This window comes from Camelina sativa, chromosome 11, assembly GCF_030686135.1.
Source record: "Camelina sativa cultivar CO46 ecotype springtype chromosome 11, ASM3068613v1".
Classification (NCBI taxonomy): domain Eukaryota; kingdom Viridiplantae; phylum Streptophyta; class Magnoliopsida; order Brassicales; family Brassicaceae; genus Camelina; species Camelina sativa.
The window spans coordinates 30,304,698-30,319,082 of record NC_141890.1 but is presented as its reverse complement, the minus strand read 5'-3'; the positions used below and the strand labels follow the sequence as shown (position 1 = coordinate 30,319,082).

The 14,385-nt window shown below is 38.4% G+C and overlaps 1 protein-coding gene and 1 non-coding gene across 2 annotated transcripts; one reads left to right on the top strand and one right to left on the bottom strand.

Annotated features, from left to right (window-relative positions):
• Window positions 1-2,595: 2,595 nt before the first annotated feature.
• Window positions 2,596-7,051, bottom strand: LOC104724441 (glucose-6-phosphate 1-dehydrogenase 6, cytoplasmic). The gene is made up of 16 exons (XM_010442932.3): window positions 6,628-7,051; window positions 6,035-6,210; window positions 5,844-5,929; window positions 5,713-5,773; window positions 5,431-5,617; window positions 5,139-5,296; window positions 4,982-5,050; window positions 4,839-4,897; window positions 4,703-4,739; window positions 4,502-4,573; window positions 4,150-4,297; window positions 3,677-3,772; window positions 3,509-3,579; window positions 3,300-3,415; window positions 3,139-3,184; window positions 2,596-2,960 (listed from the first exon to the last, which is right to left on the bottom strand). Exons 2-16 carry the CDS (start codon window positions 6,206-6,208, stop codon window positions 2,793-2,795), a joined length of 1,548 nt encoding a protein of 515 aa, XP_010441234.2. The 5' UTR covers window positions 6,209-6,210; window positions 6,628-7,051; the 3' UTR covers window positions 2,596-2,792.
• Window positions 7,052-14,278: 7,227 nt separating this feature from the next.
• LOC147934621 (small nucleolar RNA R71) lies at window positions 14,279-14,385 on the top strand. Its single transcript, XR_015573444.1, has one exon. It is a non-coding gene; the product is annotated as a small nucleolar RNA R71 (small nucleolar RNA).

The following is a 14,385-nucleotide window of genomic DNA, read 5'->3' as shown; positions in this document are numbered from 1 at the left end:
TCTTGTTTGAGTATCTAATTCTCAACAAATAAAATGAGTTTATGCTTTTTGGTGATTCTACGTCCCTAAAATGGGTTCTGATTAAACTGTAAGTACGTTGTTTGTTACATACTGTAAGTACGTTGCTTGTGAAATGGATTCATGAAAAAAGAAAAAGTAAATTTAGATGGTACCTAGGAGCGTTCAATGCAAATAAACTGAGCCAAATCATTCCATATGGAATCAAAATTGATTTTGCATAAACAAAGCATGCTCATGGACGCAAATTATAAGCTGGCGGGTAGAATTTGGCTGGTAGTAAAAACAGTGTAACCCGTGAACTCTGCCACTTTTGAAGATTTGGTCTTAAAAGAAGAAAAAAAAAAAAAAAAAAAAAGAACGAGACCAATAAAAAAAAGGAGACGTACTACAAACCTCTCTCGTTCAGACACTATTCTCGAAACAAACAAGATCTCAATTTTCTCCGGCGCTGGTGGATCTCATGCTCGCCGGCGTCGGACGTTTTCTTCCTTTTATAAAACTTCTCTTTTTTTTTTCTCGTTCTTTCAGATTAGTCTTCTCCACCGTTTGACTTCGTCATCGGTGAGATCTTTTCCTTTCCAGTGCCTTTGCATCTCTCTCAGCCAATGCGAGTTAGTTTACGACGATGTTGTGGTTTCCCGGATCTGGCGCTTTTATATCTTAGGCAAGCTCTCCCGTTTTTCGGTGGTCGTCTTTGGGTCAGATCTATTCTCGGTGGCAATCCAAAGATCGATTTTGTGCTCGGTTCCTCCTAGCCTGGTTGGCTTCTCGGAGTGGTCAGAGTTATTGAATGACGTAACCGGAGTTTCTGTGTTCGTAACCAGAGATTTATGGCTCGAGAAAGCTGCCGTGGAAACGAAATTGCTCTGACAGCTAGAGTCTCCTCCACCGGTGGGAATACTCCAATCAGATCTACTTTGGGAATCTTTTTCCACCTTCTGCCGGCCAACTTTGTCACCGGCGAGAATTCTTTCAGGCCTCCAAGTTCTCCGACTTCTCATCTTATGCCTCTCCGTGATGGGAACTGTGTCGAAGATGGAACTACTGATGTCACCTCCCGATCTGCTTCATTTCCCAGATCGAGTTTATTACCTTTTTGGATCTGCCATGGGTCTCTTTCCCCCGCCATGTATCTCGTTTGCTCATCCAGATCCATCGAACTCGCAAATCGCCATAAGAGTCCCTTCCCAATCACAACTGAGACCTACCCCAGGCCGGATTTTGTCGCCGGCTCTCGTTGCTGTGTCGCCGTGTAGCCGCCGCATCCTCTGGTTTGCTTCTAAGACTTTTAGCCGAGGAAGAAGAGTCGACATAATTGACATGGACCAATTTCTCTCTTCCTGTTCTTTGGGCCAGATTTTAGTCTTCCCCTTATTGGGCCAGTCTAGCACTGAAAAATTCCTAAAAGATATGGATCAACTTCTGTTCTCATGGTTTTGGAAGGAGTGCTTAGTTTTCTTGTTAATGGCCTTGGCAACTCCAGAAAAATCAGGATTCTATTTAGCTTTAATTATGAATAAGACCATGTATAGGCAAATTGCACAAATTATTTGGCACAATTTAAATGTACAATCCTCATGGGAGAGACATATTTTGCCTTCCTCCTCTCACAAGGAGAGACTTGCCTCTATGGCTCACTCCAACTTATTGACTATTTTTGGTCCATTAATCTTGAAAGATCCAAAGGCTATTTGTTCCAATGGAAATATTTTAATTTTCTCATCTAATGAGAGTCATTTCAGAAATACTTCCTATAAGGAGAGATATTTTTCAAGCTTTGGTTGGTGTTGTTGGCTCTCTTGTTCTTCCCTTATCTCGACTCTCTTGTCTACATGGTTTCTTCTTGATTCCCGCTCCTCGTTATCTACTCGATTTAGATCTTTCAACTTGGTGTGGCAAGGTGGTTTTATTTTAGACCATTTTTCCGGCACTCGACTTTTGGGAATTTGTTCCCAACCTACATGCTGCCTCCCTTTTCAGGGAGCTGAAGATTCATCATCTTTAGTGCGAGTTAGGTTTTTAAAAACCTGTCGGAATCTTTGTATTCCAGTGTGGCAATTTGTCGTTCTGCGGCCAGTTATTTGGTCTTGGTCAGCCTTCCGTCACTTCATGTGGCATTTCTACTTGGTGGATCTCACTATCTTTCTGTTTTTAGTACCTTTTTATCTCTATTTTAGTTGTTTGTACGTAGGCTTTCAAGCTTGCTATCTCTTGTGTTGTAGCTTGATCCGGATGTTGTTCGCTTTCTTACGCAACATATCGTGGTTTTCTATTCTCCTATGTAAGTTAGTTGGTTGTACTATACTCCCTTTAGAAAGGAGTACCTAAAACCTTGTAACTTAACTGAATGGAGAGTTTGTTAAAAAAAAAAAAAAAAAAAAACATGGTCAGTAACATGGCACTGAACTTATGTGCCTCAACAAACTCTTCTTTATATACATGTGTCAACTGTCGACAAACTCTAGATGGAACTTGTTCTGTGTTTCAACTGTCGACAAACTCATGGAACTTGTGTGTGTCATCAGTTTCATTCGTTAAACGAGCTCTAACAAAAGTTAAATTTAAATTATGGTATAGATAAAAGATTTTATTTATTTTTATTTCTACAAAGCCGCTTCGCAAACACAAGACGCAGTATGTGTCATGTGATGAAGTAGTAAGTCTCACGTACAAACACCAAACTCAATGTGGGAACTATTCAGCAAGAGATGCATAATTTTATACATATACGGAGATACATGTATTGTGTATTACGTAGGGTATTTAACTATTTATAGTGTGGGAGGGATCCAGATATAGCCATGAGTTTGAAGGTAACCAGCTTTTTCTAGCAGCTGATCAGCTTCTTTTGGTCCTCGGCTTCCTGATTTGTATGGAATTGACTTCACTTCTCCTCTGTCGATCCTGTGAAGTAGCGGCGTGAAGATCTCCCACGCAACCTGTAATAATTATCAAAATGCATACCAAATTAGCTCCTGAAATGTATGATGCTAAAGTTTACAGGTCTGTATTGTGTCTATACATTAGGGATGAAGTAAAATCTGACACTTGTAGCGTACAAAGAAGAGATCTCAGAGATTGCTATGGTTCAAGGGCGGTGAAAGAAAATGTTTCTACCTTTAATTCGTCTCTACGAACGAAATGTTGTTGATCGCCTTTGATTCTGCAGATAGATGGGAACCAGATTTGGTTGAAGATAACATGGAGGAACAGAAGGAGCCAGCTAGATATACAAAGACTATTGTGGTAGTATATAATTTAGACAAGTTCGTTATTACGTGTCAAGAATTAAGCGCTCGTATGCCTCAGGGATCGCGACACCTTGGTACCGTTGCCCATACGACAAGTCTAGTTCACTTTGCACAGTATTCATCTCTAGACCTGGTTGCTTAACCTGTGTGGCAAAAGCATCATGGTTCACTGTAACTGTAATGGTTCAAGGTCAGAGTAATTAGTAAAAAAGTTTCGTTGTTCACCATATACTTACAGTTAGTTTCATATACATTGCCTCTGAAGGTTGCAAGCGTATCACAAACTCGTTCCTTCCTTGCTTCTGACCTGTTGCAAGAGAGTCTTAGTACATAAATTTCTAACCAAAAAGCTAGTAGAAGCACTTATGCTACATTGAAAAGAAGGCGTCATGGTAAGAATATACATCTGAATATGTCTCCTGGAACATCCTTGAACTGAATTCTAATTTCTGCCTTCCTCGAATTCAGCGCCTTTCCGGCCTTTAGAATAAATGGGACACCTGGAAGATATATATCAATTAGTACGTCAATAAAAATGGACTTTTATTCCTGAAGAAAAAATTTATTCTGTTGATGGGATAATCAGAATATGAAGTAACTGATGTCTTTTGTTTTTAAGATGTTATCATGAGTGATCATGAGAACATGTGAAACCTACAATTTTTCTCATCTCCGTGCTGATTAATATGCACTCAATAACAAGATGTTCAGTAATGTTAACGAAAACGTTATGATTCATCCAAGTGCTTCCACCAAAAGATTGACGCTATATTTGATCATATTGACCCATCAAACCTCATATTTTATGTCAATTTTCTACTGGTTATCCCGAGTTGACTGATAGATGAAAAGATTAAGAGCGAAGTGGGACATATACCTTCCCATCTTTCATTGTGTATGCGAAGGATCGTTGTGGCAAATGTTGGAGTGTTCGAGTCGTTTGGAACAGTAGGATCATCCCTATATCCTTCGTATTGTCCTAGAACCACTTCGTCATCGCTTATCGGAACCACCGATTGAAGCACCTGAAGTTCACTACAATAATCAGTAACGTAAATTCTGAAAATGCCAATGAGAATATCAGCCAATCCATGTAAACTCTCTAAGGTGACTTTGTAAGGAAAATATAACTAGATCAAACGGTGATGTTCCCAATCATATGAATACAAAGAAAAGAGGCAAGGAAAGCCCGATAGAATGGCTAGAAGTGGTAAAAAAATATTGATCACCTTCACTTTCTCATCCCGGATGTGCTCAGGTTTAAGAGATATTGGTTTCTCCATGGCAACAAGGCAAAGAACCTACAGTATTAGAAACTCAGTTAGTTAAAACATGAAAGCATTTTCATTAACAGAGACACTCTGAAAAAACATTCACATAGATGTACAATTATGTTTTGTTATCACGAAAAATATCTCAGGTATACTTACTTGGAGCAGATGGTTTTGAATGATATCACGGATTATTCTGTAAAGCAAGAAGTGCAGATGTCATCAGAAACGCACTGGTGTCATCTCATTAACACCCTATATAATGAACTAGAAGACACAAAAAATAAAATATTACCCGTATTCATCAAAATATCCGCCACGCCCTTCAGTTCCAAAATCTTCCCTGAAAACAATCTGCAAGAAAAGCATTTGAAATATATGTGCATTCGACACTAAATAACAGTCTGACAATTTCTTTCTTAGCTCAGCAGCTCTTACCTGCACGTTCTCGATATTGTCACGATTCCAAAGTGGCAAGAAAAAGCGATTGGCAAATCGGAGGACCAGCTGCAAGTGATGGACGGGATAAAAATAATCATTTGAGTTGTCTAAGGAAATAGCTTGATGACTAAACCTTAATAGCCAAGCATGTTACCATATTTTGAACCAATTCCTTTCCAAGATAATGATCTATACGATAGATCTGAGATTCATCAAACAACCCTCCAATCTGAGAACTCAGTTGTTCCGCAGATTCCAGATCCTTTCCAAATGGTTTCTCAACCACAATCCGTGTCCATCCACCAAGATCAGCTGGAAGTCGTGAGACAATATAAATACATGAATTGTAAAGAGACTGACTAGTAGATGGAAATACATGCCTTAGGTTCAAGCAGGTTAACCATTTGTATCTAGGAAATAAATTCCACAGCTGAAAAGGGACTCACATTTGTTCATGCAGCAGGTCTTGATCATCTTGCATACAGAAGGATAAACAGACGGTGGAAGTGCAAGGTAAAACAGTCTCCTAGAGGACCCTTCAGAGCTGTTTTTGGCGATTTCGTGCTCCGAAATTGCATTGTCTAATCTCTGGAACCCCTCCTCAGAATCATAAGGGCCACTCACATACTTAATCTACAAAGCAATAGAACCAGAAACTCGTTTATTCCAGTAACGCTAAAAATGACTCTATTTATAAAATCAACATCCTGAAAAGAATAGATACTAACCAGCTGTAAGAACTTTGACAAAGCTTCAACTTGCTCAGCATTATTCTTATCAACAAGATATCTGCATAAAAAACTATTCAGTATCAACTTTGGACTCAAGCTAATAACCAAATCAGTACTGTTGAACTCACCCACGAATCCGATCTCTCAGCTCTTCATCAGAAATCTTAGTCCTAGCATAACCAAATATATGAACTTCATCTGGATTGAGAAACCCCTGCTCATCATACATACATACATATCAAACAAAACAAAAAAAAAAGTCAAAACTAATAGACAATTCAACACATGCACTACTAGTTGCTGGTGATATGGAACAAACCTGACGGTATAAGTTGAAAAGAGCAGGAAAAGTCTTCTTCTTAGCAAGATCACCAGAAGCACCAAGCACTACGATTGAAAGACAACCAGTTTCTGGAACAGTGCCGTACTCTCTAACAAACGAATCATTCCTAAACGTAGACCTCTTCTCAACGTGCCATTGACCAGATCCCATCTCTTAAAATTCCACACACAAAAAAAGAGAGTCAAGTCTCTCACAGTCAAACAACAACACTCAAACTAAATTGCACCACTGAACAATTCTATGAACTAACGGTTTTGTATCATAATTTGAATCATTATATATAAAAAAAAAACTGAGAAATTCAACCAAAAAAAAAAAAAAAAATGTTCACAGCCTCGGTTACATCACATAGATCAAATCTCATCAGCGGAAAGAAAAAACCAGAGAAATCAAACAAAATATAAATCTATTTAGAGAGCAAAAAAAAGAGAGAAAACAAAATCAAACGGATCGTAGAATAAACCTCGGCTCATTTTACTTTCACGATTAACGATCGTGGAGAAACAAAAAAAAAAAAAAAAGAAAAGCAAAGAAAGAGATCTGAAATAAGAAGAATTGAGAAATCTAACCTGAGAAGACGATGATGCAGATTCTTCGGCGAGAGAGAGAAATCAGAAAGCAAGGTTTAGTTAGGTGAAGAAGGAACCTGTAGGCTTCAACTACTACAAAATGGAGGAAGGGGTTGGTGTGTGTAGTTTTAGGCTTTTGTCATTTTCTCCAACTTTTTTAGAAATTTTATATTTTTTTAGATTTTTTTGTTGAATACGTACGGATCGACTCTCTTATTAGAAAGCGAATTTGTTGTTTTCTTCATCTGTTTTTTTTTTTTTTTTTTTTTTAAGAGAAAAATCTATATTAAAAAAGAAAAAGAGACAAAACAAAAAAAATTGTTCACATACCAAATTTTAACCAAAATGCAAACAAAAATATTTAGGAAAAATTAATAATGTGTGTACCAAAGCCAGATTCAGAGTTTGTGCGTACTACTACTCTACTCCAAATCTTAGATTGAAAGCAACATGAATTACTAGTACAGTTTTAAACAAATAATTCCAAGAACACGAGTTACAATAATATTAATATATCTATTAAATTACTCGAGAGCTCAGTATCTCCAACTTTAAAATAACTCAAGATAAAGTGTAGAGAAGAAGCTGAGATGTTGTTGAAATCCTCCTATACATGGATTTTAACTCCTTGATCATCTTCTTTTCATTCCGCTTCCATGTTGTTGGTTTCAGAGTTATTCCAACTCTCTTCAAACACTTGGAGTTGGCAAGTATGTATCTCAATACTTGTTTCTCTTCCCTTGTTCCTCTATATTCTTCCCACTCAAAAACATCTCGAGTTTCGTTGACAAGCATAGAGGTACACCATCTGGTTGCTTGAACGAAAGTGGAAAGTCTTAATTCTTGAGAAGTCCCTGTGAAGCAAAAACAACAATTAAACATGTGTTTGCTACTTCTTTTACTGTAAAATGCATGGTGCAGGCACAAACCTGGTCGATGAGAAGAAATTTCAGTTCAGGAGAATTATGAAGCAAAGACACAAATGGCTCACACCAGTCTAACTTGAAAGGATATATTTTACAATCTGTAACTTGTGAGATGTTGATGGCGTGACACCACGCAACCTGCAATATGAACACAACACGTACATAAGTAAGTAAGTTGTATAATCTGGTGGAAATCAATTAATGTGATCATAACAATATATATATAAAAAAATGAGGTTAATTAAACTTAGTACCGTTTCAACGTTTAGACATATATCGAGATATCTGACCGAGGAAAGAGATTTCATAAATTTGTCATCAGGATAACGAAAATAGCATAAACCTGCTTTATCAAGGCTAGGCTCGTTCTCAATCGAGCATGAGTTTGTCGAAATATCTCCGATGGCTAATTCCTTTAAATTTTCTGAATCTATGACCAAAGTTGTTCCTTCAATATCCTCTACTTTTTGGGTTCAGATTAATATCCTCTACTTTTGGGTTCAGATTAACATACTTTAAGGTCACCAAAGATGGCACTTTTACACTAAACTTTGTCACGTTGTCTTGGCTATGTCGCTCCACATACAAATATTCGAGAATAGGACAACTAGATAAGAGCCTAACAAGAGAATCTTCATCTTTGTATACCACAGAGACAAGCTCAAGACGTTTGAGGGATGGGAGGCATACTGGAGAAGATGAAACATCTACATAAACCTTGTTGGAAAGACGGAGATTTACAAGCGTATCACATGTATAAAGGCTTTTGGGCAAGCTAATAGGCTCTGCGGACCACATGAGCTGAAAACATAGTTTACAAACCCTGCGATCAACCGCATATGCTAACCACTTTCCCACATTAGCATCAATAGGACAATGTGGACCGAGTTCTATATTCAAACTTTCTAATTGATGTGCTTTGTGTAGTTTAAGTGACTCGTTAACAAACCGCCAAATAGACTCTGGTGTGCCCGCTTACTTTTTCCAAATAAACGGCTAAAACCGCCAAGAAAATTTGTTCTGTGAGCAAAATCTCCGATCTCTGTGTACTCAAGTTGTGGCAACATTGTCCATACAGATCGCCATCGTTTCGATAAAATCATCGTGGCCACTGCATCCTTTGTTGGAACCAATAACAAGATCCTCAAAAGCAAATCGTCTGGCACTGCACTGATCCTATCTTCAAACTCCATATCTCGGACAGCTTATGGTTCTTTGCTTCAGAAATCGATGGGCACTGTTTTTTTTTAGTTTCGTAGCATCTTTTTCTCAATGCACTTGAGTGTTTTCTTTTTATTTTATTTTATTTTTGTCAAAAAGAGTGTTTTTTTTTTTCTTTATATTATTTTCTTTTCTTTTCTCATGTATACATATTACACGGTTCATATGATCCTTTTATGATTCTCTCTTTCCCTGTTTCATTGTATTTACTTTTTTATTTGAATAAGATATTTTTGATTATTGTGCTTCCATTTTTTTTGGTTCCAGTTTTCCATTTACACAATATTTTGTTACTGATGTTCAGGAGGTATTCAACTTATATTTTAGAAGATTTTAAAGTATTTTTAAAATCAATTGTTATTCAATTGATGATTCTAAAAAATCTTTTAAAATCCAGTGTTATTCAACTTAAAATTTATGTAAAATCATCTAAAATAATTTAAAATTTCATGTTATTCAATCATGGATTTATAAAACTTACTTGAAATCTAGTGTTATTCAAAATATCACAACTTTTTAAAAAATGCTACTTTGAACGATTCTACAAGACTTTTTTTGTTTTTTTAGTTGACAAATATGAGTAACAAAATCCTATGTTTTGAAGTTATGATTTTAAAGGATTTCACAAAAAAAAAATTATCCGTAAAAAATCAAGTCCGACAACAACTCTAACGAAAATAGCTCTCTGCTTTTCCCATTAGCGAAGTGAAGAGTAGAGAGAGTGAAGGACGAGTTACATATCTTTCCCCTAGAAGATCGTCTAGGAACCCAAACGCAGCTAGAAACTCTGATCTTCCTGCGTTTTTATTGGAGCTTCGAAATGAGCTGGGATAATCCTTTTAAATCTCCAGTCACGGGCTATCTCATCGATCCAATCCCTTACCTGAATCATTTGCGATGATCACATCAAAACAAACCCCGTTTTGGACCAAAAAAGATTTAAACAGATAGATAAGGAACCTTCTCAGGGACTTTGCTCAAGACCAAAGTCTTTACAATGGGAGAAACGATCAGCTTTTGCGACATTTTTGTGAAGCTTGCGTTTGGTTCCAAGAGATTCGAGGGACCAAGATATAAGATTTGCAGAACCATTCTTTCCCATCCTGCAAATTTTAATCAAGAACTCACATCTCAACAATCGAAAATGTTACTTGGTGAATATGTTACTAGAATGTGTGGTGGTGGCGATAAAGTTATCGTCTTCCTCAGAATTTAATAAATATTTTGACATAGATTTTTTTTTTGTGTTGTAAAATATTTTAAAATCATCCAAAGTTTAATATAAAATCTCATAGAATCTTGGAGAATTTTCTTTTTTCTTAAATAGAAAAACTCTAAAACACAATCGAATCTCCTATAAATCTCCTAAATCTTTCAAAATTCTAAAATATCAAAATCCTACCAAATCCTTAAAATATCAAATTGAATACCCCCTCTTATTATATATTCCACTAGATAAGGATACGTCCAATGTGCGGGTTTAAATTTTTGTAAATAAAATTAAATTTAATAAAATATATTGTACTATAAATTTTCTTTTTGCTACAATACTGATGTGTCTGCATTTTATAAGATTTTAACAATAGTTTTTGTATTTGTTTTGAGTCTTTTGTTAAGTCCAAGTGTGCTTTTAGAGTCTTTTTAGTCTTGTGTGAGTCTTTACAGGTTCTAGGTGACTTTGGAAGGAATCTGAGAGCTTTGGGGATGAAAATATGCATCTAGAGCTTAATTGGTTGAAGACTGATCGGGCTAGCAAGCAGATGGAGTGAGAGCAGAAAAACATTCCGGATCGACTGATCCTCGCTCGAGATCGACCAGTCCTGTCCCCGAAACAACTTTTCCTTTTATGTTTCAAACCGACTTTTAGAGTTTTATTTTTACTATTTAAGCACGAGGCTCGACCTCTAGAGAGGCACCTTTTTATTATACGCAGCTTTTGAGTACTTGTAAGCTTTGGGAGAAGATCTCTTATCCTTTTTAACCTTTTGGAGAAGAATTCTGAACCCTTTTGTTTTCTCTTTGCAATTCAAACATGTTTTCTTCATCTTTGATTTGCTGTTCTTTGATTTCTATGTCTGAGTAGTCTCTCTGTTGGGTTTCGGGTTTCAAAAGGGGTTTTATGATTCTCTGAACTTAGGTTGTTAGATTTGGGATTGATCTATTGTGTTCTTCCTCTATTGTTATTCTTAACGCTTAAACTAGATTAGCTACCTAGTTTATGATTGTAGGTTTGATTCATCTAGACATCAAAAGTGTTGTTGAATTGCTTGAAAAGAACATAGGTGAGCAAGGTGATCCTTAACCAACGAAAGTTGAAGTTAAGGCACCTTGTGAACAAAATCAAACTTGAACTTATTGCTTGCTAGGATTGCTAGATTCAAACGACGGTTTAGAGTTTAATCAATTCCTTGCATAGATAACTAACACTGCGACAATAGGTTAGTTTTACATTCGAGATTTGAGTTCAAGAACGGTATCTAATGCTTTCCCAATCTATCATCTGAATTAGTGATCATAATTCCTAATAGACTCCCAATGCCCAATACTTTTCTCTGAATTTAAGCACTCTTTTATTTTTCCTGTTTTGATAATTACTTGTCACAAAAATTTCCTTTTTCCTTAGCTAGATTTGATCTTTACAATTTTATAGTGCATTGTTTGGTCTCTGTGGATTCGACCCTGAAGTGCTATGACGACACCACTAGATCGTGGTTGAGTGCACCTTGGGTTTTAATTGACCTTTGATCAATTTGGCTTCGTTGTCGGGGCATTTCATAACCCAAAAGGCATCCGTCGGTAAGCGAATGTGCCATAAGAGCAAGTGAAAGTAGTTTTCTCCTGATCATCCGGGTGAATCGGAATCTGAAAGAAACCGGAGTAACCATCAAGGAAGCAGTAATAAGGGTGGTTTGCTAAGCGCTCAAGCATTTGGTCAATGAATGGAAGGGGGAAGTGGTCCTTACTGGTGGCTGCATTGAGCTTGCGGTAGTCGATGCACATCCGATATCCTGTTACCTTCTTGGTGGGGATCAACTCGTTCTTTTCATTTGCAACTACTGTCACCCCTCCTTTCTTTGGCAATACATGGACTGGGCTCACCCAAGTGCTGTCAGAGATTGGGAAAATAACTCCGGCTCCCAATAGTTTAAGGATCTCCTTCTTCACCACTTCCTTGAGGTTTCGATTCAGCCTTCTTTGATGTTCGATGGACGACTTAGAAGGGTCTTCAAGGTGAATAAGGTGTGAGCATAACTCCAATGATATACTTGAAATATCATCTAAGGAATAGCCCAAAGTCTTCCTATATTTTCTTAACTCGCAGAGCAAGAGTGCGGTCTCAATATTATTCAGGTTAGAATTGATAATAACAGGATAGGTGGAGTTAGGTCCAAGATAAGTGTACCTTAGCCCTTCAGGGAGTGGTTTCAAGTCCAAATTTGGAGCTTTGAGTTCGCTCCAGTCCTCCTGGTTCTCCTTGGTCCCAGAGCAGATCTCGGGATTGGTTGATCCATCGCCAAGAATGGTCAACCGATCGCTTTTATCGGTTATTTCCACAGGAGGAGCTGGATCGGTCAATTCAGTTTCCAGATCGGTCAGTCCAGTTTGCAAATTGACGAATAGGACCTCATTTCCCAGAACTGTTGCAGCATCGAGTGTCTTTGCCATCTTCACAGTCTCCTCAGACAGGTATCCCAGCTCTGGTTCCTTCTTTGTCAATGCCACGGCCAGGTGATCACTTGTACACACTTCTTCATAGATCTCGTCAGCTATTTCTCAAATTGTGTCAACCCAGAAGGTTTGGCCATCGATTGTGGGTTTCTTAGCTACTTTCTCCAGGTTGAATCTCAAGACCAAATCATCCATGTGCAAATAAATTTTTCCCTCTCAGACGTTTATCATTGCACCATCCGTGGCCAAGAAAGGTCTTCCAAGTAGAATGGGTTCTTGGGATTCCTCGTCGAGTTTCAAAACAATGAAGTCAGTGGGTATATAGAAGTTCCCAATTTGCACTGGTAGGCTCTCCAATACCCCTTCTGGATGTCGGGTAGAGTGATCAGCTAGGACTAAAGTGACTTGGGTCGGCTTGAAAGTGTATAGACCAAGTCGCGTTGCAACGCTGAGTGGCATCAGGCTCACACTTGCTCCTAAATCGCAGAGGCATTTATTGAACTTGAGATCTCCTATTGTGCAAGGAAAAGTAAACGGTCCTGGATCTCCACATTTTTCTGGCATTTGATTTTGGAGCATTGAACTGCATTCTTGCGTGATATACATTACTACTTTCTCCAAACTGAGCTTATCAGTGAGGATCTCCTTCATGTATTTCTTGAGAGATGGAACCATCCTTACTGCTTCGATGAAAGGGAGTCTGACCTGAAGCTCCTACCACTGATTTCAGCTTTTCATATTCTCGCTCCTATATCTTGGACTTACGACGAGTAGGGCAAGGGAGTTTGGGTACATAAGGCGATTGGGGTCTGCAAGGTTGCCCTCCCCCCAGCAGTAGCTGTACCAGAGATTTTAATGCCATCAGTAGCTTTGTTAGGAACCTCGTCAGAGGTGCTTTCCTGATTTTGTGTTTTGGATTGGCCAGTCTTGTTATTGGATCGGTCAGTCCCTTCTCTTTGCTGTGGTTCTTTAAGTTCCCTACCGCTTCGAAGGATGATGACATTTACAAATTCTTTTGGATTAGCCTCGTTTTTCCCTGGAAGTGTTCCTGGAGGTGCCTTGACTCTCGGTGCAGACTGTGCCACTTGGTTCTCCAACACTCTCATGTGAGTGTTTAATGATTCTATCCTCCCATTCAGCTCAGAATACATGCTGTCGATCTTGACATTCACCTTAGTGGCGTTTTTCTTTTGATTTTCCATTAAAGCATGCATCATCTGTTCGAATTTTCTCTCTTGCGAGGCTGCGGCCTGTGGTGGAGTCGCTTGATAACCTTGTGAGAAGTTATTGACTTGAGGTTTCTGTTGAAAATTCGATCCTCGAAAGCCTGTCCCCTTGTTCGGGAAGCCCTGTGCGAAATTGCTCTGCTGAGGTCGTGGTGGATAGATCTGATCATGAGGATTCTCGACATTGTTGCTCCTATAGGACAGGTTAGGATGATTCCTAAAATTCTGGTTAAAGCCTCGATTCTGAAAATTTCTTTGTCCTCCTATGTAGTTCATCTCCTCCGTACCCTCAAGGTATGTCTCAGCTCCGAAATCTGCATATCCCCCAGCCTGTTCCTCGCACAAGTTAACGTTTTGGTGATCCCTTTTCAGTAGGAGATTCACCTTGGCTGTGAGATCCTTAATAGCATCAGTCTCGACAGCATTGACCCGCACCATACGATCATAGTCTGTGCCGTGATTGCTATTGCTTGCCGCAAGTTTTCTATTAGTGCATTGGCCTCATTTGCGGTGGTTGTGGAGAAGTCTCCTTTGCTAGCTGTGTCTAACGCCATCTGGTACTTTTGTTCGATACCCCCATAGAAGATGTTCATCAGGTTCTCTTGGGTGTAACCGTGGTGAGGACAGTCTCTCAGATATTCCTTGAACCTCTCCCATGCTTCGCAAAATGTCTCCATGCCTCCTTGAGAAAATGTAGTGATTTTGCTTCGAAATTT

Excerpts from the sequence above, each read along its gene's own strand:
- LOC104724441 (XM_010442932.3), bottom strand. The coding sequence starts at position 6,208 with ATGGGATCTGGTCAATGGCACGTTGAGAAGAGGTCTACGTTTAGGAAT. Across the intron at positions 3,580-3,676 it reads TCCAGGAGACATATTCAGAT|GTCAGAAGCAAGGAAGGAAC; the intron begins GTATATTCTTAC and ends CTCTTGCAACAG. Across the intron at positions 2,961-3,138 it reads TTCGTAGAGACGAATTAAAG|GTTGCGTGGGAGATCTTCAC; the intron begins GTAGAAACATTT and ends TAATTATTACAG.